We start from the raw sequence: 25,710 nt of genomic DNA, 5'->3' as shown, positions 1-25,710 counted from the left end.
CTAGAACAGAACCAGGTATAGAAGAAATGTTCAAAAATATTTGTTGCCTGACTTCCTGGAATTAACAGAGGCTGATAATTCTACATTACAGCCATTATTGCCATGAGATATTCTATCTCTGGAGATTGAATAAATACTTTAATACTTCAATAAATACACTACTACTTCAACTGGCTCAGCAGTTAATGTTCTACCACCCAAGAATATGAACAGAGTGAGTTTTTTTTTTAAAAAAAAAAAAGATACGTAACTAGAAAGAGTGATAAAGTTCTCCCCATAACCAAAAACATACAGGAAAAGCTCTACCATCCATGTCACTTTGTTCCAAGGCTTAATGTGATGGAACCCATGTTGTACTTGGGTATTTAGGCACAACCATGAATGCTTTCATCATGTTAACAGACACTATACTTACAATCTTAGCTTCAGAGTTGTACTTTGCACTGTGAATTTGAAAACTGATTCAAAACCTGTAATTCTACTGTCAGGGTCACTTTTGGTAAAAATATTATAACATTATCTCACTGGTAAGAAAACTGACAAAGTAAGAAACAATTCTTTGATTTAGGCTTGAAAATAAAATGACATGAATCATGGCATGCCTGGCAAGGAACTGCCAGTTTTCACACATCCTATGATACCTTCTGTTAGAGCAGTGGAATTAGGTCTCTGCTAATAAACTGCAAGGGAAATATGCACTCCAGAATTAACTGTTTTCTTCGGTAAAAATTGATAGAATGACTGATAATGTCAATGTCCAGATTATAAAGAAGTAAATGAAGAAAGCGTACTAATGAACCTTTTATTATTTTAGTTTTGAAACATATATTTGGATTTCCAGTGTTTGAACTTAATACATATGTTACTGACCTTGGTTTAATAAGCTTTGGTACCCAAGAACAAGTTTCTATGTTTCTAATTTTGCTTTTCTTCTCTTCAATCCCATCTGGTAATCTATTCTAAACTAGCTCTTATCTCCTCTCTCAATTGATGTTTTGCTGTTGACTATATCAAACTTATGATTACTTAGTAATAAAACCATTAGTCTAAGATAAAAATATAATACAATTTCCCAATTGTTCCTGTATGTTTCACATTAGGATATGTTTATTTGCTTAACAGACTTTTTTTTTTTTTTTTTTTGGCATTTTGGGAGTACACCATTTCTAACTATTCCTTGATTTGAATAGGGGAAGAGAAAAACCTAAAAGAAAACTTGAAGTTGTAGTTTGCTGAATGACTCTGTGTGAATCTGCCCATATAGGAAGGCAGTGTGAAAAATGCTGCTCTGGTTTTTGAATTTTCTCCTTTAGATCATAGCAGGATGACCTTTCATTAGATAGAGTGATCTTCTGAGCAGCCAACCTAAGTGGTACATAATCTTCTGTGAGTTCCTATGCACAGGAGGCCATAAATATTAATCTGGATGAGGCTTCTAAACTTTTTACTGCCTTAAACTTTTTACTACGCATTAGACTGCGTATATCCTAGAACATAAGGCTTGTCACAGCTGAACAGATAAATGGCTGAGGAACAGCAGAGCACTGTTTTTGACAGAAGAATATATCTGGTGTTCGAGAAGGTGAAGAAGGTCACAGAGTTCCACTGACATATAATTGTGCAGTGCTACCCTTGGATGACCAGTATTTTGGTCAATGTTTAAGTTGATCTCTTGGGTAAGGCATATTGGAAAGTTCTGTTCTTTTTCTTTTTTTTTTTCAGGCCACAAAAGAGGCATTTAAATAATTACTGTGCTACTGTCTCAATACTCTAGAAAAAATTATTATGCTATTTTGAAAAAAAAAGGGGACTATCATTTTTTTAGGAGCTTATCTTACTTTCTTGGTATTACTCATATTCTCATTTATTAATTTTCTGTTTTGGTTTTCCCTACAAAGTCATCAAGATAAGTTTAAAAGAAATAAACTCACTTGATCAGTGATCAACTGGTTTTATATATGCTTCTACAGGGCAGTAAGTTCCCAGTTACTACACTCCACCAGACCTCATTTCTAATTGTAAGAAGATTTGACCATGTCACAAGAAGGTTCACAAAAATGAAGAGCCCAGCCTACTCTCATTCTTAATTCCTTCCAGGCATGGCATTAGAATGCATCCTTAATCAACCATGTAGCATACTAATATTTTTCTGTTGGGTGAATGCCTCCTCTGGCGTTGCTTTCTGGCACAAGTTCATTGAGAAACAACTACTGGTGTCTAATTCTGGCCTGACCATCTGCCAGTGGGTTTTTGTTCATTTGATGCCAGTTCAGTGAAGATCATATCTCAATGGCTGCAATATGCATTTTTTGTTTTGCTACAGATTTATATTTAAAGCCAGTTAAAATGTTATTACAGTTGAAATCAGTTCACAAGTATGTAATCTGGTCTAAACTAAGTCAGAAGCCCAGAGGAATGAGCATTAAAGAGAGGTTAGTGACTCACTGATACTTGTTTTGCCTTATAGTCTGCAACCATGAACTCCATGTATTTGTGTCCTTTTTGGACTTTAATTTCCTCATCTGCAAACTAAGGCTAAAATATCTTTATGAAAAATTTGCTACTAAATGAACAGAAACTGGAATAATTTATATAAACACACTTTAAGTTTTTTTTCAATAAATTAGTTACTATAGTATTTCTCTTAATTTTCCCCATTACATTAAAAAAGAATCTAGATAAGTTGCATGCCATATGAAAAATCTAGTAAAATTTTAAACTTCCAACGCAATAACAAATTCTCAAATAAATACTCACCTGCTTTTATGATTTAACATTGTTTAATGTAACATCTATGGAGAAGGCAATGGTTACCCACTCCAGTACTCTTGCCTGGAAAATCCCATGGACGGAGGAGCCTGGTGGGCTGCAGTCCATGGGGTCGCTAAGAGTTGGACACGACTGAGCGACTTCACTTTCATTTTTCACTTTCATACATTGGAGAAGGAAATGGCAACCCACTCCAGTATTCTTGCTGGAGAATCCCAGGGACGGGGAAGCCTGGTGGGCTGCCGTCTATGGGGTCACACAGAGTCGGACACAACTGAAGTGACTTAGCAGCAGTGTAACATCTATAGATAAAAATACTATTTCTATCCCCTTTAATTGAACTGGGGTTACCTCATCCATGAATTATAAATATTAAAATACACCAATAGTCTCACAGAAATCTCCTTTTAACTTTTAGCAGATGTATAGTCACATATGAACTATCATATCAAATCTCTTAATATAAGCTAAATGACAAACATTGTGCAAAAAGTCACCTAATTTTTATTTACACAGAGATAACCCAGTGATAAATCTTTTATATGTCAATATCAATATAGGTATAAATATGCCAACACATAAGGAATCTATAATTTTTAATGGGGCATGAGAATAAAGGAAATAGGGAGGTAAATAATACATATTATTATAATTTACACAATTAAAATTAAAGAGCTAATTAGAACATTTAAAGCTTAAAAAGGCATCTAGTTATTAGTACCTGATGCATGCACTTTCCTTCCAATTACCCATGATAAAAACAAAGATGAAAAATAAAAACTCTTAAGACTACTAAGAAATCAGCCTCTTGATCATTTTATTGACACTATCTTTACTGAATTTTGACTTTTTTGCAAGACCAAGAAGACGAGATTTAATATTCGATGAGAAGCCTCTCTAAGCTATTCCACTTGAAATTGAATAAGCTCATCTATCTTTAGATAGAATGAAACACCCGTTGCTCCTCCAGTACTGACAGTAAGGTCTGTGGTGACCACAAAAAGGAGACACCATAGTGCTAATTTCCATCTTTGAGAGGAATTCTCGGGGCAGAGCAGAGGTAGGAATGGACCCGGTGAAGATCCACAAAGGTTACTATCTTTGTATGTATGTGCCTCTGTGTGTGTGCATTTCATCTGTTCTAATGGCAAAGTCATCCAGCTAGAGTGGCAAAGAATCTCATTTTGTACCAGAAGAATAATCTTAGAAGGATCTATGCTAGAAATCAAACTGAGAAATATACACATGAATCATACCATTTATCCCAATAACTAAGATAAGATTTAATCTACCAGGCAACTGGACAGAATTTCTGCTGTTCAGAGCAATGTTTAATACCTGTCTGTTTCCAAACTATAGGTCTTGGTAGATTTCTCTTCTGATGTAAGCAAACAACAACCAAACAGAAATTACTAAATAATACCACTGAACAAAGGGAGGGATACAATCTGATGAATCAAAGGACGTACACCTTAGAGAACTATTTCCTACAGGCAGTATCTTATACAGGCAATTTTAAAAATTCTATTAATAATGAGGGGGGAAAAACCTTGCCCATGGGTAAATTCATATTTGTATTCTGAAGTATATTAGATCAAAATATTCTCTAGTTATAAAGAATATTTCTAGAATTTTGAAGACAAATTTTGTTTGGTCATTAAGTAGTAAGTGTAATAAAGAAGATTTCAACTAATCTGCAACATCTTATTTCTTTTAGAGAAGAAAAGATGTGGATAAAATAATAAAAATGTTGATTTCTAAAGCTATATCTATTTATAATGCCATTATTGAACAATAAACTACTAGGGAATTTTGATGTGGATCCTTTTAACTTTATATCATAGAAGTTATTATTTCTACTACTGATAATAACCGTAGGTAATAGTTGTTGGATTCTTATACTGGATGATACATACTGAAATGCCCTAGTAGTTTATTATTCAATACTGGCATTATAAATAGATTTTTCATTTATATGCAGCTACAGTTACTGATGGTGAGGTTCCCTAACAATTTCAAGAAATATCTTTTTCTGTGGCATATAATTATTTTTAACTTTTACTAAGCTAGATGCTTCCCTGGTAGCTCAGCTGGTAGAGAATCTGCCTGCAATATAGGAGACTCTGGTTTGATTCCTGGAGGAGGGCATGGCAACCCACTCCAGCATTCTTGCCTAGAGAATCCCCATGAACAGAAGAGCCTGGTGGGCTACAGTCCATGGGGTCGCAAAGAGTCAGATACAACTAAGTGACTGAACAAAGCACAGCACAGCACAAGATAGATGCAGCAGTACCAGGACACTCAGCTAAACTGTACTATTATCATTATTTATTTGCATATTAGACATTAATTCCTTTAATTATTTATAGTCTAAAAAGAAGTATACCCAAGTTATTATCTGAATTTCTCTTTCCAAGTTTGATTTTAATTCCTTTGGTCTCATCAGCTATTGTTCGTCAAAAAGACAAATAAACCATGAGTGTAACATGAAAAGACACTTACATATGCAATTGGTCCCATTTTCATCTAAAAGTTGATTATCAGCACAGGCACATACTCGGCCTCCTGGGATGGCCAAGCACAATGTACTACAGCCACCATTATTGACTCGGCACATATTGTCACCTGCAAGAGGAGTGAAGAAACTACGTCAGAGAACTCTTGATTCCACACAAAGTTAGCCAGTTGGAGTTCATGTTCTTTCTAGGAGATGTTTTGTAGGCATACAAGTGTACACACATATATACCATGGACACATTCATGTAATCAGGATTGCTGCTGACTCATAAATGAAATCCAAAAAAGGCTTGAAAATATATGATGCACTGGTACACAAAAGGAATTTACATGTTGCTTGGAAGATATAGGGGTCTGTGTGCAGATAGGCAACAGAAGAGAAAAAGACAGAGTGGATTCAATGGTGTCTGTCCAGGACAAATTCCTAGAAGAGGCCTAGAAGAGGCAAGTTTGAGTTCTTCAGAAGGTAGACTACAGACAGGCATTATGGATGTGCCTTTGAATCCCAAATAAATAGAAAGGGTTTCCCTGGGGGCTCAGATGGTAAAGAATCACCTGCAATGAAGCAGACCTGGGTTCAGTCCCCAGGTTGGGAAGATCCCCTGGAGAAAGGAATGGCAACCCACTCCAGTATTCTTGCCTGGGAAATCCCATGGAGAGGGAAGCCTGGCAGGCTACAGTCCATGAGGTCGACAAGAGTTGTACATAGCTGAGTGACTAATACCAAACAGAAAGCAAACATATACTGGGGCGATGGGAGGGATTTTCCTTCCTCTTTTGCAAGGAGTACACTGGCATGTCAGTGCATTAAGGAATGCAAGGAACACAGGCTGTCTGTGAAGGCTTAAAAATGAGCAGCCTCACTGGCATCAGGAAAATGTACAATGCACAAGGGTAAAGTGTTGTCCCCAGGGAGGAAACAGCCGAGGCACTGAAGAGACATCCGATAGCTATCAATAAAGCAGGCTTGAAGGGAAATTCATAGTGGTATTATTCATGAACATATGTGAGGCACCCTTGGAGACTCAGATAAAACTGAGGTAAATTTCTGAAGAGGCTGGAGAATCTGTTCTCTAAAGGTGTACGTCAAAGTAAGTAAAATTGAGGTTGTCAACATTTTGATGCTATTTATTTCTACAAGTTGGAAAGATGAGGAAGAAGGTCTCTTTTCTGAGATATATATGTGTAGACCAGCAGCCCAACTGGCAGTGTAAAGGCCAGGATCATTTTACACTATGTATACACCTTACATTTTCCAAGATATCAATAAATAACATTTCAACTACATCAGAATGTTTTACTCAAACATTAAAAATTAAGACTTTTAATTACTGGGAGACGTATAGTCAATAATATGATGATTTAACTGTATTGGCAGTTAAAGTTCAAGTGCCAAAAATGTGACAAAAGTGACAGACTAGGTCATTATACTCAGGGCTTCAGGGGTTAGATGTGCTATGAAGAGCATTAATAAATGAGCTAAAAAATTTGAAATATTGCTATATGCAATAAATACTTAACTCATTCCCATGGATTATCATTGTGTCCTCAGATCAGAAAAAAAATCTAAAGTGTATAATTATTTTTTTCTCATTATTCTGAGAAGTAAATTCAATTTACAAAAATTACATATATATATATATATATATATATATATATATATACACATTTATATATATTTTTAAAAGCTAAGGAAGTTAAGTTCAGTTCAGATTTTTTCCAACAGGGAATAAAGAACATTTTTAAGCAACTTCCAGATTTAGTCATATTTATTCCAAGACAATGGAATAAACATATAATACTTCATAGGCTGCTTAGGTGTTCTGTCTACATTATGCACATTTTGTACAGGATTAAACTACATAGTGAATATTTTAGTAACATATGGAATCTGGAAAATGAAAATTAACTCAAAATATTTTGAGAAGTATATGAATAATTTAAAGCAGTAAGAAAAGAAGAAAGTACTAAAAACAATATTAGGCTATATTTTCCTACCAAAAATATATGCTGAAAGTCATACTCATTAATTCAACAGCATGATTCATACTTACTATTGCCACTGAATATAAAATTTAAATTTAAGTATTTAGAAATAAATTACTATATTCAAGATTTAAAGTATATTCCTTTTCTGTGAGTACAGTATATTGAAAGAGAGAAACTGGTATTTGTACTGTCATGATAGAAATTCAAAACCTAAATTAATTTGAATAATTCCATATCTCATTAGAACTGCTTAGAATGTTTTTATTTTAGTCATATCCCAATGTTTTTTTGAATTTATCACTTAAACATATTCCATATAGGACTTATATAATAGTCTTTACTGAAAGGTTAATACCTTGCAAAAGTAGTCATATAAAAATATTTTCTTGAAAACATGACTGACTGTAAAGAGCAATAAAATCTTTACACATAAATATCAATAAAAGTGCTCATTGACATATTGATAGGCTTCATTTTGAATATCCATAATTCATCAATCCCAGGGTTAGTTACCTTACATACACTTTCATTTTAATTTAAGTTTATAATAAAGCTATAAAGATAGGTTTCATCCTATTGTGGGTGAAACTACTGAAGATCTAAAGAATTAAATGACTTCTCTAATATTTAGAAAATTTATATATATATATATATAATCATTATAAAAGTAAGGATATAGGTCACAAATTATTATTCATTTCCAGGTAATAATACTAATAGTCATATTATTTCTTTTTTCATATATTTTCTAAGTATATAAAAATAAGAATTTATTTTAATCTAAAATTTATGCTCTAATACTCTAACTTGTTTATATATGGAAAAATAAAATTAGATCAATAAGGGTCAGAAAAATAACTGAAAACAAACTAAAATTCTAGATTAAATCATTTAGGAAGTACTTTTTAAAAAATGAAATATGCAAGGAAAACAAATGACGAATAGTTTTTTAAATGAAGCTAAAGGTAAGGTCTGTCTGGACCAAAAACATTGCCTTTTTTCCTCAGTCTGATAATTAAGAGAAGTAGGATTCTTCTACCCCTTACAGTGTCTGTCAGACTGTGTAAGTGAATGAATGAAACTTCTAGTTAGCAATGAATGACAGTAACAGTTATTTGTGTGTGTAGAAACCAGGTACAAGTATGTGGATAGATTTGTCTGTTGAAACAAGACAAAGTATCTTGTTTCTATGTGAGTAAGAATATATATAATCTCTGCCACATAATTTGCATTTTAAGGCAGATTAAATATATTTATTTTTAAAGGTATATCCGATATACTAGTGCATTGTAGTCTAAGATTGTTGAATCCTCGATGCTATAAATGTGTAGTCCAGGGGCTCTTTATATTAAAAACAACTAATTTAATAAAAATTTAATAATGATAAAATTACAATGATTAAAAAAAAGTCCTTTCCCGATCTAAAAATATAGTAGCTATATAATTTTCATAAATTAAAATGGCTACATAAATGAATCACATAAAACTATTTTGTGGTCAGATAAGCTTGAATTTGAACCCTAATGTATCCCTGGCTCCTTGTTTTCTGAGGAGAATGGCTACATCTGCCTGACTCTTGGATTATTCATATGTATAATATAAATTAATAAAACCTATATTAAATGTCTTCTGTGAGGTTTAAGTAAGACTATTTAGCTCATTTACTGGTAGTTATAATCACAATTGATTATTAGTTAGTAAATTTCCTAACCCCATCATGGATCACAGCCTTGTCATGGTGAAAAGTATTGACAACTCCTCAGATAATTACTAGAGCCAGCAGGCTTTCAGAAGTGGGGAGAGGGGAATATCCATTCTGAACTCATTTTTAGTGCCTTTAGGATTTGAACCTTCTTAGTCAAGAAGCACCAGTTAGAACCAGATGTGGGATAATTGACTGGTTCAAAATTGGGAAAGGAGTATGACAAGGCTGTATACTGTCACCTGCTATTTAACTGATATTCAGAGTAGTATATCATGCAAAATGCCCAGCTAGATGAATCACAAGTTGGGATCAAGATTTCTGGGAGAAATATCAACAACCTCACACATGTAAATGATACCTTTCTAATGGCAGAAAGTGAAGAGGAAGTAATGAGCCTCTTGATGAGGGTGAAAGAGGACAGTAAAAAGTCTGGCTTAAAACTCAAGATTCAAAAAACTAAATCATGGCATCTGGTCCCATCTGTGACTGTAGCCAAGAAATTAAAAGATGCTTCCTCCTTGGAAGGTAAGTTATGACCAACCTAGACAACATATTAAAAAGCAGAGACATCACTTTGTCAACAAAGGTCCGCCTAGTCAAGGCTATGGTTTTTCCAGTGGTCATGTATGGATGTGAGAGTTGGGCATATAAAGAAAGCTGAGAACCAAAGAATTGATGCTTTTGAACTGTGGTGTTGGAGAAGACTCTTGAGAGTCCCTTGGACTGCAAGGAGATCCAACCAGTCCATCCTAAAGGAGATCAGTCCTGATTAGCAGAGCCAATTCATTGTAAAAGACTCTGATGCTGGGAGAGATCGAGGGCATGAGAAGGGAGCAGCAGAGGATGAGATGGTTAGATAGCATCACTGACTCAGTGGCCAATAATTTGAGCAAACTCTGGGAGATATTAGGGCTTCCCAGGTGGCATGGTGGTAAAGAATCTGACTGTCAATGAAGAAGATGCAAGAGACACGGGTTCAATCCCTGGATTGGGAAAATCCCCTGGAGTAGTAAATGGAACCCATTCCAGTATTTTTGCCTGGAAAATTCCATGGACAGAAGAGCCTGGTGGGCTACAGTCTAAAGTGTTAGAAAGAATCAAACGTGACTTAATGACTGGACAACAAATTTCGTATATTTATCATAGAAGCTGATATATTCTAATTTGATATGGGAAATTATTCATCAACATTTTTAAGAATATTGTCCTTAGTTAATGATCTCATTCTCTAAACATGCAGGAAATACAAGTGCACTTCTGAAACTAGAAAGCTAAAAGAGTGCTAGTTTTATACTTAGTTTTATACTTAGTTTTATACTAAGTATTATAGTATTATGCTATACTTCCTATGAATTATTTTAGGAGAGGGTTATAAAATTGTTCTAGATAGCTAATGTAAATGAAAAGGAAAAAAAGCTTTTCAATTAAATGAGAAGAAACAATTTGATATGATAAAAACATTTTGACCATAAGCCCTTAAGAATTACTTGGAAATTCATTCCTAAATGTAACTTTCTGTTTAGTATGATTATATATCTATTGTTCTGAAATCAACTGGCATATTGCAAAGTAATTTGATAAGAGTTTTTCCTGATTACTAATTTTCTAACACCTAAGAGTTTAGATGTGATTGATAGCATTCTTAAATATTTTTCATGGTGTTCCTGTGGTTGTGTGTGATATTAGCTATCATCTATGTATTTATATGCATATACTCATAAGCACATATATGAATACCATATATAAATATACTCTCTCTATACTATAAATATAAGCTTTCCTTTTCATTTACATTAGATATATGGAACAATTTTATAACCCTCTCTTTAAATACCTCATAGTATATACAGTCATATACTGTAGAGAAACAAGGTACAAAGCTATATAAGATCAGCTTATTTCCTTCCATGAAGAATTAGTGATATGTATGACTTGGTTTTCTACTCTATTACAAAATTAATCTTCAAAAAAGTCTATCAAGAGTATTTAATCAAAATTTATATGCCACTGATTATTATGTTTCTAAATATTTATTACTGTTTAACATTCAAAAGATGCAAAGATAGACACCACTGACAGAAAATTGCAACATGATAACATATTTGCTTTTGAACACCAGCAAACATTTTATTTCATAATCTGAACGCTTTATCAATGTAGGAAAAGGTATCACACATTTAGATTCAAAGTAGGTTATCTAATTTCAATGTCTATTGACCGAAAAAGATGTTGACCAGGCATCATTTCCACCTTCTATTGTATGCTCTGGGAGGAAAACTCAAAGTATTGATTATTTCTCCTAAGTTAATGAAAAATAATCAATCAGTTTGGCTGAACACATATTTTCAATAAGACAACACCGTGAGTCATACAGCATATCCCCACTAGCCATTATTTTAAATATGGTAATGTATATGTTTAAATGATACTCTCTTTGTTACCTAAATTCTGAGTAATGCTGTTTGTGGATAGCCTAATAAATATTAATAACTCATGCACATTAAAAAATATACAAATCATATCTGATTTAATAAGACATGAATATCAGAGTAGATTATTTCACTTTCATAACATCTATAATTATTTAGTATACCTCAAATGTATATGAAATTGATCAGATAAATATACTAAGATATTTTAAAAAATACTATTATCCTTATATTATACATATATATATTTTAACATTTTCCCATAATGTTGCTTCCACACTGAAAGGTTTCCCACTTCTCACAATACTGACTCTTTGAAAACATTGAAGATTTTTACTTTAAATAGCAGTCTTCTTCAGTGTAAATGACATGAAAAAGGAAGTATCTGGAAAAAACCTTGAACTTCACTCTAATAGAATTCCCAGAGTTACTCACTCAGGATATTTTGAACAATAAGTAATAAATTTTTATGGTAACAAAGGCTAAGATTTGATTGACTTTGGAGTGACTAGACACCTTTGATCATAAAACTTCAGCAATACTGTCAAAATAAAATCTTTATGCAACCTCTGTGAAGTACTATTATATGTAAAACTCAGATGTAATTTCATCTGGTTTTTAATACCTTGTTGCTTTCGTGGATCATAAATCTGAAGCCCAAACAGGGGTGGTCTTTCACGCCTCAGTAATGTCACCTCATTAGTTATCAAATCTAGTTGAAAAATGGAACCATTCATATAATCAGTCCAGAACACATAATTCCCATGATGCGACAGTCCAAAAGGATGGTTCAACTCTTTCCCACTGTAAACAATCTGTAAAATATAAACACATTGTGAAAAATCAGAACTGACCTTTAGAACCATAACCAAATATTTAGAGAGAATACTCAAATAAGTAGAACAATGATCTAACTAAAAACTTTTCTCTCAGTATATCTGAAAAATGGATTTCACAATGTGAGCATATTTTCCTGTTTTTAGGACATTATACATTGCAACCATTTCAATTCTCTCATACACAAAATTATACATATGGTCAAGAAATTCAAACATTAAAATAACTTTGATACTCTTCCCTATCTCTTTTCTTATGATGTTATAGTAAGATGTTCTGGGATACAAACTTATCTGAGTAATTAACATTATGTGTCTTGCAATATTGTTCATCCAATAGCCAAGGGATACAACATGGTCTTATAACACTGGGAGTGGATGGAAGGTAGTGATTTAATACTTCTTAAGTCTGTAACATTAGGTTAAATGCAAATAAATCTTACTTATTTTGGGAAAGATATTTAAGGCATTGTTAGAGTTAACCAATGACTGAAATAGTCTTAACTGATAAATGCACTACATTTCTCAAACAGAATCTTTAGTAGATAGGCTTGGTCAATTGTGCAAACACCCTTTCGAAAAAAAGAAGGAAGTATATTGTCAAAGGAAACATTTTGGTAATTTCTTATATTCCATTTTCCTACTATTTAGCTAAATATTGAAGCCATACAGTCATAAGGCTATATGTACTGAGGTGACTGACTATAGGAGAGAATATAGAAGTGATATTTTGCCAATGTTGCCCCTCTCACACAGTCAACAGCATCCTCAGTTTCACAGAAGAACTTCAAAATCATTTTGCAATGATTCTACCAAAAGGGCCAAGAAGATGTTGATATTTATTCACATCCATGGACTTGAAATTCAGTCTACTCTTACTCTTATATTTCAATTCCAATGTTATGAAGTTATTTGAGTAAGTGAATTATAATGACTTTGTCACATTACATAGCTTAAATTTCAGCTCCAAATACTTGAAGATATTTGAACCAAATTGAGTTGGTTTGTCCTAGCAAACATCAATAATGCAGAAACACCATTTTCAAACAGCTCTGATAGCCTAAGAGATTCTTTTAGAAATCCCCCAAATCCCGGCATACCACAGCGAGCTGGGCCTGGTCTCCCGGAGGCAAGTGCCAGCCAACAGCTTAATGTTCAGCCTCCTCAGCCACCCCACAGAGACTACTGGCAGCCACCTCAGAGGGGCAAAAATAAACGTGAAAGTATTTTTAACACAACACAACAGGGCTCTGTGAAAGAAGCCGGTGGGTTAAAACAGCAGCATTTGTCTTTTACCTTCCTGTGAGTTCCATTCAAAAACACTTTCTCAATATGATCATAATAGGCATCACACCAGTATAATGTGTGGGTGTGAAAGTCCAGAGTTAAACCATTTGGCCACAGCATCTTTGAAGTCACAAAAATCTGCCGATTGAAGCCATCCATCCAGGCCTTCTCAATCCTTCCCACGCTGTCATCTATTTCATCTTCCTCCCAGTCTGTCCAATACATCCAGCTAAGACATGAAAAACCAGAGCGCATGTGTGTTATTTCAACTGGCCACCAGTATAGCGGGATGATACCTCAGGTTTGGCAGCTCCATAAAAATTAATTACATCCTGATTTTTTCTCCTATCTAAATGCTTATCTGCTCAAAGGAGGAGGTAGCTATGAAATACTCAGGGAAGTTAAGATTGGTGCAGTGGGGGGGGATGGGGAATGGGGGAAGGTGCTAATGGGAGGGGACATATACACACATATAGTTGTGACTCAGTTGTGAATCAGTTGTGACTGATTCCTGTTGTTGTAAGGCAGAAACCAACACCACTATAAAGCAATTATCCTTCAATTAAAAATGAAACAAAAATTGTGAAGTAAAGCCAGTCTAATTAGACACATTTCAGAAAACCCACAACCACTACTATTGTACTTACTAGACTTGTTTATTCATTAACCTAACAGTAAGTGCCAAATATTGATTTTTTTTTTTGGGGGGGGGTGTTGATACCAAGATTGTGAAATGATTCTTGAGGCATTGCTATTTTTAAATGGCCATTTATAAAACATATAATCAATTATATGATTAAATAGTAGATTGACTGGCATGAGAATGATAGCACAGTTAATGATCTACTCCAGACTTTATTTAAGCCCAGATAAATTATTCTATTTTTTTTTTTTTTTAAGACAAGCAGTTGGATTGTCTTTGTTCTAAAGGGCACAGGCATACTGGGTTTGTTTGGCCAGGTCTAATTTGTCTTCCTGATGCAAATTATCTATGCTTTATTGCTGCTTATTATTACCCCCCAAACCCACAGAAGATGATTGAGCTGCACATAAGTTTAATAACAGCAGGTTGACTGACCTTGAGAGTTTGAGTTTTAATTTCTATCTCAAACAAAAGCATCTGCCTTTAAAAACAAATCTTTTGTGTAAGCTATAACAATGGGAGAGGGGGTTTTGAGCTAACGTTCCAACTGCCTCATGAATAAGGTTAAATCCCTCCACATGGGTTGTATTTTTGGGGGTCATGTGAAAGTTCCTGAGTTACTAATTAAAGTGTAGGGTTTAATTCTGTCATCTTGTATACAACTTTATAAAGCTTCAAAGCTTTTCTAAGCTGCTAACCTTGGAAGTGCCCTTATTAAATACCTTTGCCTCTCATGTCCTGGATCTCAAAGAATTTCTGAGGTAATTTCAGACTAATCTGTGTTCATGACTAAAAATCTTACTGTGATCTAAGCAAGCAGACTGGGGACAGCTAAGGATGTAACACAGCATCCACTCTTTTATGTCAGTGAAGCTCTTTTTAAATTCTCTTAACAGTTTATAATTATGCAGATATTCCTTTTTTGACCTGAGGAAATACATTTAGATTGGTGACTTTAGCAAGTCAAAATACATTCTAATCATAAAACATGGCACTATGCTTAGCTTGTATCATGCCTGTTGAAGTGGCTTTATTACTGGGACAAATTAGGAGTAAACAGAAGATTCATGTGCTCTAATCCAGGGCTTGTTAGGTAAAACTACTTGACTTCAACTATATAAATCAACTATGTAAAAGAAATAGACAACTTTTTCATCTCTATTGATATCTTTCCTGAAATTTTAAGCAGTTAATCAATTTGGTTCTTTGTTGTTACTAATTTACAACTTGTTAAAATTGCAATTACATTTTCCTCTAGGTTTCCCTTTTGATAATAGTAATGCATTTTTTTCTGTGACTACTAACCCAAATCACACATATATGAGTGTGCAAACATACACATAAACACACACACACACACACACACACACACACACACAAGATAATTCTCGGTAGCCTGGTGGTGGTTTAGTCGCTAAGTCATGTCTGACTCTTGTGACCCTGTGAATTGTAGCCTGCCAGGCTCCTCAGTCCATGAAGATTTTCTAGGCAAGAACACTGGAGTGGGTAGCCATTTCCTTCTCCAGGGGATCTTCCAACCCACGGATCAAACCCATTTCTCTTGCATGGCAGGCAGATTCTTTACTTACTGACCTAGGAGGGTAGCCCAACATATTTTATATTTAATTACTATTTGAAAAACAGAATTGTTTGTGATATGATTCATTACCTGAGATTATTTTTAATCAAACAAAATATAAGAAAAACAAAACTTAAGTAAGTGATGCCTATCTGACAAAAACTGGGGCCTCCCCAGTGGCTCAATGACAAAAGAATTCTCCTGCAATGCAAGAGATGCAGGAAACGTGGGTTTGATGGCTGGTTCAGGAAGATCCCCTCAAGAAGGAAATGGCAACCCACTCCAGTATTCTTAGCTGGAGAATCCCATGGACTGAGGGGCCTGGCAGGCTACAGTCTACAGGGTCACAAACACACACACTCAGCACATCTGACAGAAATGAGATATATGATCATTACCTACCCATTTCATTATCTGATTAAAAGTTACATTGTGAAACCATATAATCATTATCAAAGATGATCATTCAAAAACACACAAAATAGTTTAAAAGTTCAAATAATTATGGGCAGGGCTTATTTCTTGTTCATATTTATACTCTATAACATTAAACTTGGTTTTGTTGATATTAATCACATCTCCAATTTAAATTGTATTATCTGATGGTCAATCCCCCCAAATTTTAAATCTATAAGATTTCCTCTCATGGAACTAAAATAAATTTTACTGATTTAAAACTTGATTGAGTTGATGAGATAATATCTAGCTTTTAAATAGAGGATGTGGTGCTCTTACTTGAGAGAGGGATATAGAAAATCCTGATTGAAGGTATATATGCATTGTTTTTGCATTTATCTTTTCCTAGAGACAATGTTTTGAGAAATCAGAGCTGGAGGTATAAATTTCTAAGTTATTGGTATAAATTGTGAAGTGTGAAATGTTTGGAAGAGGGGGAGTTAATATGGAGCCATCACCTTGAGGAACAGTCAATCATAATTAATTCCTTCCATTTTGACAACTGTTGAGCCCTGCCAATCCTATTCTTTCACTGTCTCCTGTGTCAATCCTCACATTTCTATTGCTATTACAAATGCTACCATCTGTCTTTCATCACTCTTCAAAGGAAACTCCCAATGGGTTGTTTCTCATAGACCTGTCATATGCCTTTCACTTGTCTTCCTAAGTCATGAATTGAAAAAAAAAAAAAATGTGATATTTATCCTCAAAACCTTCTAATTGTTTTGTTGACAGCAAAATCAGTCAAAGCTTTTAATTACAGCATTGAAGATTTTTGCATAGTTTTAGTCTCACCTTCTGCTATGATCCTTCACAAGTACCCGGCTCTAGCCTTAATGAACTCATCTACCTCAAAATCACCACTAACTCCCCCTGCTTCCAACCAAGTACTCATATTGCCCCTCAGAGTACAGTGACTAACCTGTGACCCCAAACTCTAAGCTTTTCAGGAAATTCATTAGGAAATCCTATCCATCCTCTAAAGTTCAAATTTGAACTTTAAAACTTTACAAATCTTTAAAAATCTCACTAAATTCCCAAAAAGTATGCATTTAATTCTATTTTAATTTACAGATAAATTGTGTGGGGTGTGTGTGTGTGTTTACAGCAAGCACACGGCTTTATAACATCCTTGAAGACATTTATCACCTTACTGATTTCTACCGATCTATATAGTAGTTACTTAATAATGTATTTTAACAAAGAAATAAATGAATAAATCCTTTCCTAATTCTATAATTTGGTTCAGAAGCTTTAGATAAGAACATAGTTCTGAACAGAGTAATTTCTGTTAATAGGCTATTATGGTAGAGCATCTCTGTGATGCTTTCTTGTGTACAATGCAAAAGGTATTATGGTAGAAGAAATATGAATAAATCAGGTTTTTTTGGAAAATGTTTTGCTTAAAATTATATTATGCTACTTAAAATAGAGCTTTTCAAACTTAAATCACATCTTCCTAAAAAAATAAAATGAAACAACTTATATTAGGGTCAAACAATTATTTGGATACAAATTCAGTTGGTCCTATTTCGACTTGCCTTCCAATCCATTCGCCACAGAATAGTAAGATTAGTTTGCTTTTTTAATATAAATTGATGATATCACAACTCTGTTTTACACTGGCACTGAAGAACGAAGTTCTCATCATGGTACACAAGGCCCTGCTTTCTTTAAGACTGTGCCTTCAGTAACTTTCCCAGTTGGCATCTACAGCCAGCCCCACTGTCTTCACTGCAGTCCCTCTAACCACTGAAAATCTGCAGCTCTACCATTTTCTTGATCTGAACTCTTTCCCTCACATTCCACAGCTTGTTCCTTCTATTATTAAAGTTTCAACTTAAATGATGACACCATAAAGAAACTTTTCAGCAAACCTATTTAAACAATTTTTTGTTAGTCTCCTTCGCCTTAACATGCTTGTTTGACTCCATTTCTTTGGTCTCTAGAAATTACATTAATTGTTAACTTGGTGCTTATTTACTATTGCATCTCCCCATTCCCTAGTTTGCAGATAACATAAAATGCCCCACGAGGGCTAAGACTACGCCTGTTTTGTTAACTACCATAGTTCTAGTGCAGTACTCTGAGTGTAGTATATTTTTATGAGAAAAATGTGTGTATATGTGTATACACATATGTATACCATGTATACATACATGCATATATATGTGTTCATGTCTGTTTTTTAGGTTGGTGTATGATAGCAGTATTCTACTTAAAAATCTGTCTGATGGGAGAAGTAGAAGAGTCATTCTTTGCAGCATTAGAGGCAAATACAGAATTAGCTGGTAGATAGGTTCTACGGGGATGCAGATATTGACTTAATGAAAAGAAAAAATGTCATATCAGATTTGTCCCTAAATGTTTTGAATCATGTATTTACATGCTATAGGTTTCAAATCTAAACTGGATGCTTGCCTCTTAGGGAAGTGTTACAATGGATTTCTGAATCTGCAGGGAGATGCAGGACTAGTGACCTCTGAATTTCCTTCCAAATCATCTGGTTCCATAATCTCCGCTCAATGTCATTTCCCTGAGTACCTGAAAAACCCTTTAATTCTATTGGAAAATATTTTCCTCTAACAGAATACTGAGAAAGAAGATTTTGTTTTAAGATATATTTGAAACATCTTGTCTCAAGGAAATTTAGAAAATGTGGAATAAATATTTTCTTTTAATATTAGGATTGCCTTGGTTTAAGTTCAGAGAGATGACTTGCTTTAAAAGTCCAAGAATAAAATAGAAATTTAAAGAATCCACACAGAAAACCACCGATATTACTTTATACTTATGCCTTACAAATATTCAGTGAGTTCACCTGCTGATTAGGTCAGCCTAGAAAGAAGCACCCTGATTGTATCTGGAGCTAATCCAAATACAGTTTTAGGAACAGAAATCTGGTTATCTCAAATTACAAGTGAGTCATGTGCTTCCTAGCCAAGTATTTTTTGTGTGTATATGACACAGTATAAAAAATAAATTTTGTGATCCTATTGTGAAACACTGAAATACAAGCTATGAAGGGGATAAAAACCACAGACAAAAACTGAACATGTGAAATATGCATACCATTCATTTCATTCTGAGATTCTATTAGGAATTTTCACTTTTTTTCCCAATATTTTCATACATACAGTATTATTTGTATTCAGGTTAGCTCTGAGCAAAAATATAAGGAAAATATATTCCTATGAATAGCAGAAAATAATCCATTCTAAAGAAAGTAGCACCTACTATTATAAAATGATGTCACTATGTGAAAACTGGTTATATCTAAAATTATATGATTCCCAATCTAAACTAATCAACAGTAGTGCAGTAAAGTGGTTTTGAATAAAGTCTTGGGTTTAAATATCTATCCAGTTTCTTAATAATCAAAAACTTTTTTGCAGATTTGTTACCAATTTCTCTAAAACAAGAGTGAGAATAGCAACTAATTCAGAGGATTATTATAGGGAATCATGGACAGAGCACAGTAACCTATTTAATACAATGCCTGGTCCTTAGTAAATGAACAATAGCAAAGAGTTGCTATTTTTTTAATACATTAAATTTCAATAGCCTTTAATTAAAAGTTAAATCAATTGATTTGTTGGTTTGAATTATTTATCTTGCTGTCAGTCTATCTAAAATGGAGAATGATGGTGCTTGTCAGAATAAATCAAGTAAATATATTCTTAATACAAATAATCTATATCAGTTCAATGCATTTTGGTAAGTTTACTTAGCACATTCTCTAGGAGAGGAAATCATTAAATGAGTAACTTTCCCTAATCAGGTCATTGATATGTGAATGCACATGTGGAATAAAATGTACTTCTTTTAGGTATGCAAAAACCAAATTATCTAGCATCATTTTCTTTATATAAAGCTGATCAAACATCTCATACCCGCTAACAGGATCCACCACAATCCCTCTGGGGTGGGACATTTCTCCCTCTAAGAGAGTCTTCCGACTCTGAGAAGCCTTTTCTAGCCTGGCCACATTAATGGTCTTCCTGTGGCCATCGTTTGTCCAGTACAGGTTATTTCCTATCCAATCCACAGCAATGCCCTCCACATTATCCAGATCTGCAAAAAGCAAAAACAAGAAAGAAACAGATTTTATAGTAGTGCTCACTACTTAGGTTCTACTTAATAAAAAGTTTAATTATAAAAGGAATACATTCTGATCCATAAATTCTTTTAGAGTGAGGTTTTTGCCAATATCATCCCATAGAACAGATTTCACTTTTGTTTTGAACATCATTTTATGTGAATAACAGGCCCTTTCTTGAGATATTTTAATTGAAACAGTGATCTGCCAAAAAATAGGAAAATATATGATGAGAGACAAAAGGGTGAAAATGAGTCTTCAGAATAAAAATATAGTTTTATAGGCTGTTCAGAAGTAAAATGTCAAGTAGTGTGATCAGATAGCATGTTCAAAAGTAAGCAGGTTTTTTTTCCCCAAAAGTAAGCAGGTTTTTTTTTTTTTTTTCCAAAAGTAAGCAGGTTTAAACACGTAATATATAATGAGAATAACCAAAACAATGCAAATGCCATTTTGCCAAGAGATGAAGAGGTTCAGTGGAAGAACATCTTTGAAAGCCCAGAACAGGTTGTCTCCATGGAACTGCAGGAACAGTGAACTCAAAGAAGTGTTAAAATATATTCTTGACTTATTTTGAAAAAGGACAGCGTTACTGGCTCCTCTAAGAGACAAGAACTGATAAAGGAGTACTCTAAACATAAAATCGTTTGAGCTCCCCTAATTCAAATCTTTATAGAAAGGTAAACTCTAATGCTTATCAATGAAGGTTGACAGTCTATTATTACATAATAGCAGTAGAATAGATCCCCAATGTAGAGATTTTTATAACTACACTCGTTCTGTGGTCTTTTCCTCACTTTTAGCCATTTTGTAAAGCACTTCTCAAATGGTACACATCATAAATATAACTCTCTTCCTCTATGGCAGAAAAAATTACCATGAACTCCTTCTCTTCTTTAAAAACCCAGGAAACCATTGTCTCTTTTCCTTGTGGTGTGAGATAAAGAACTGGCACTTACTGGACGCGACAACAGGTAGGAGTACATCAGAGACAGAGACGCGCATTCACACATTCCTGGGAAATCTACATGAGAGTTCAATGCAGTCGTTCAGTCGTGTCCGACTCTTTGCGACCGCATGGACTGCAGCACCCCAGGCCTCCCTGTCCATCACCAATTCCCGGATCTTACTCAAACTCAAGTCCATTGAGTTGGTGATGCCATCCAACCATCCCATCCTCTGTCGTCCCCTTCTCCTTCCACCTTCAATCTTTCCCAGCATCAGGGTCTTTTCCAATGAGTCAGCTCTTCACATCAGGTGGCCAAAGTATTGGAGTTTCAGCTTCAGCATCAGTCCTTCCAAAGAATATTCAAGAATGATTTCCTTGAGGATGGACTGGTTGGATCTCCTTGCAGTCCAAGGGACACCACAGTTCAAAAGCATCAATTCTTTGGTACTCAGCTTTCTTTATAGTCCAGCTCACACATCCATACATGACTACTGGAAAAACCATAGTCTTGACTAGAAGGACCTTTGTTGGAAAAGTAATGTCTCTGCTTTATAATATGCTGTCTAGGTTGGTCATAACTTTCCTTCCAAGGAGTAAGCGTCTTTTAATTTCATGGCTGCAATCACCACCTGCAGTGATTTTGGAGCCCCCCAAAAATAAAGTCTGTTACTGTTTCCATTGTTTCCCCATCTATTTTCCATGAAGTGATGGGACCAGATGCCATGATCTTAGTTTTCTGAATGTTGAGTTTTAAGCCAACTTTTTCACTCTCCTCTTTCACATTAATCAAGATGGTCTTAAGTTCCTCTTCACTTTCTGCCATAAGGGTGGTGTCATCTGCATATCTGAGGTTATTGATATTTCTTCCAGCAATCTTGATTCCAGTTTGTGCTTCATCTAGCCCAGTGTTTCTCATGATGTACTCTGCATATAAGTTAAATAAGCAGGGTGACAATATACAGCCTTGACATACTCCTTTCCTTGTTTGGAACCAGTCTGTTGTTCCATGTCCAGTTCTAACTGTTGCTTCCTGACCTGCATACAGATTTCTCAAGAGGCAGGTCAGGTGGTTTGGTATTCCCATTTCTTTAAGAATTTTCCACAGTTTGTTGTGGTCCACTCAGTCAAAGGCTTTGGCATAGTCAATAAAGCAAAAGCAGATATTTTTCTGGAACTCTCTTGCTTTTCCAATGATCCAACAGATGTTGGAAATTTGATCTCTGGTTCCTCTACCTTTTCTAAATTCAGCTTGAATATCTGGAAGTTCATGGTTCACTTACTGTTGAAGCCTGACTTGGAGAATATTGAGCATTACTAGCGTGTGAGATGAGTGCAATTGTGTGGTAGCTTGAGCATTCTTTGGGATTAGTTTTCTTTGGGCTTGGAATGAAAACTGACCTGTTCCAGTCCTGTGGCCACTGCTGAATTTTCCAAATTTGCTTGCATATTGAGTGCAGCACTTTCACAGCATCATCTTTTAGGATTTGAAATAGCTCAACTGGAATTCTACCACCTCCACTAGCTTTGTTTCTAGTGACACTTCCTAAGGCCCACTTGACTTTTCATTCCAGAATGTCTGGCTCTAGGTTGGTGATCACACCATTGTGATTATCTGGGTTGTGAAGATCTTTTTTGTACAGTTCTTCTGTGTATTCTTGCCACCTCTTCTTAACATCTTCTGCTTCTGTTAGGTCCATTCCATTTTTGTCCTTTATCATGCCCATCTGCATGATATTGCCTCATATATAAATGTCATAAATATTGACTCTTATCATATTCTTTAACCATGGCCCTCTGGCCTTGGGAAAAATAAAATTTTTTGTAACCCTTTCTGCTAATTAGCATGAGCTCTAGCTCAGGATAACTAATACAATGTGTGATTTGATCTAACTGAAAATCTCATTAGAGTGATATGTTCTCAATTTCACTAACCTATCTGCTTCATTACCAACCAATATGAGTAATTTTCACAGGTTAATTGTGCCTATGCTTAGAAAAAAGGTTTAATTTTGTCTTTACTTTATTGATGCTTAATTCTACTGAACACTCTCCTGTTCTAGCATAATGGAAAAGAGTAGCTGGTTACTCTTCTATTTATCATAGTCTGTGGCTGGTTTTTATCTTGATTATTGGTTTTCAAGATTTATATTACATCCAAAATCTATTCCAGCATGGAATCTTCCTTCTTTAAAAACCTTTGCACTTTTAAAACATCTTTTGAAATCGACTTGACACTTTTCTTTTTTATATGAAGCAGTTATAGCATTATATGATTGAAATTTTGTTTCTGACACTTGGGTAAGCAATTCAGTCACTCTGATCCTTAATTTTTTCCATTAAAAAAGGGATGATAATAATAGCACCTATTCTTGTGAGATGATAACAAGACATAAATTAACTATTGCATGTAAAATACTTAGCATACTGCCTGCAATATTGTAACTTCTCAACACATTATTTTTTATTAATTCATCAGGATTAAAAATGTATATATATTTGGGCTTTTTTGATAGGAATATACCTTATGCTTTTCTCTTTTAAAATGGTTATTCAGTAATGATTTCTTGAATTTTGACCAATGGCCAAATTTAATTAATGCAGAATCAGTAGTGAATAAATAGAGTGGAATGGAATGGAATTCTAAAAAGCAGAATGTGGGAAGAAACTGTCTCTAATTGGTTCGTTTTTGTATTTGAAAAATGAAATGTTTGAACTGCATAAAGTAGAGATTAGAATCACAAGTTTTTGAACCACATTTCCAAGGCTCTGACACTCACTTATTCTCTAATGGAACAAGTTACACCTGATTTTTAAGATGGGTGTAATGATGGTGTTTAATGCATAGGATTGTTTTGAGGACTAAATTCATTAATATATGCAAAATTCTTAAAAATAATATGTGCTACATAATTAATACTATATAAATGTTGCTATGAATATTATTGCTAACAGTACCACTACTATTATAATCTCTTTAAGTATCTGCCTTTGAGACAGAAATGACTCAGTTAGCTTAAAATGTTTTTTAATATTATTTTTGTGTGTGTCTGTTTTTATCTTCTGGAAAGAATGAAGCTGAAGGTAAATTTTAAGATTAAAAAAAGTAAAAAATTAATCTGTGTGCCACTTGGGAATCTTTTTTAAGCTATCTTTAACTGAACACAGAGAAATTTCCTCTCTTAAAATTGTAGGACAAAGCCTGAACAATCAGTGAATCCTTTTCTCAACACATATACACTGGTAAGGTAAAACTCTACCTCTATATCATTTTGCATATTCCTTTAAATTATGACTTGGATGAAAAACTAAAACATTAGTTTTATATGCATCTAATTTTTTATTTAAGAGGGTTTGGTTGAGACTTGCCTGAGACTGACTATTTGGAACTCCCTAACAAGAAACCTTCAACTAGGTGATCAATAGCATATGAAGGTTTATGACACTGAACTTCCAAACAAACATAGATAACTACAGAGACACTAGCTGCTAGTTCAAGGAAACACATGACTTTTCAAAAGAAAGAAAGTTTTTTGTTAAAAAGAAACTTTCCAGAGTAGATTGCTTTGATACCTTTGGGTAAGAGTTAAAGTCGCCTTCACTCCAAAATCAACATTCAGTACCTCATCAGCATCATCAGCAGTACACAACTAATGGCAAACAAAATTATGACCTTTTTAAAAAATCTGGTCAAAATCTTCCTTATGCTTCAAAAAAATACCCATTTTCATTTATCAATAGGAAAGAACTTGTAGTTTTTTGAAAAACAAAAATTCCAATAATAATGTTTTTTTTAATTTTTTAATAGATTGAGATTATGTCTGTATGTCCCCTTTAAAGTAAAGAATCGAGACACTTATCTATATAATTCAAGTTGAAAATAGACTTTTCATGTACTCTGTGAATACTTAAGATTAACATATTATTTTATTCAAATTAGTAAATTTTTCATTACTTTTTCTCTGTAAACATTGCTCTAGTATTTCAAGAATAACTTTATAAATAGACACAATATATAATAGTGTGCTAGAAAAATATGCATCTCCATGAAAATCTAGATTTTTCACTGAAGTGAAAAATTCTTGACAGTAGTATTGTTATTTTCTACAAGTGATACCTACCATAAATGAAATGAAGATGAATAGAGATAATTAAACATATGTAAATGGAAAAGAATAATTATGTAGATTTAAAATAAAACAGAAAGCTATTTAATTAATGTAATATCTAGGATTAGGTAAAACAAGCATTTAAAAAGAAATTGGGAAATATATTCTAAAACCAAAGCATTATTATGGGTGTGATATTTAGATATTATATATTTATGGAAAAGAAGTATTAAAGTTCTTATAGTTAAAATGAAATCTTCCACTTTTAAAAATGGATCCAAGATAAAAAATAAATAAATGGCTAAGGATGTGAGCAATGGCTTTAGTTTCCTTAAGGTGTATAGGTCAT

At 34.0% G+C, this 25,710-nt stretch overlaps 1 protein-coding gene across 1 annotated transcript in view; it reads right to left on the bottom strand.

The window, feature by feature from the left end:
• Positions 1 to 25,710, bottom strand: part of LRP1B (LDL receptor related protein 1B) — a 2,064,747-nt gene that overhangs the window by 849,174 nt on the left and 1,189,863 nt on the right. The window contains 4 exon segments of the mRNA XM_070476260.1: positions 5,272 to 5,394; positions 12,035 to 12,224; positions 13,542 to 13,761; positions 20,104 to 20,284. Of these exon segments, the coding sequence (XP_070332361.1) occupies positions 5,272 to 5,394; positions 12,035 to 12,224; positions 13,542 to 13,761; positions 20,104 to 20,284 (714 nt within the window).

This window comes from Odocoileus virginianus, chromosome 13 (genome assembly GCF_023699985.2).
Source record: "Odocoileus virginianus isolate 20LAN1187 ecotype Illinois chromosome 13, Ovbor_1.2, whole genome shotgun sequence".
Classification (NCBI taxonomy): Eukaryota; Metazoa; Chordata; class Mammalia; order Artiodactyla; family Cervidae; genus Odocoileus; species Odocoileus virginianus.
The sequence above is the reverse complement of the archived record's forward strand: the minus strand, read 5'-3'. Positions and strand labels throughout refer to the sequence as shown.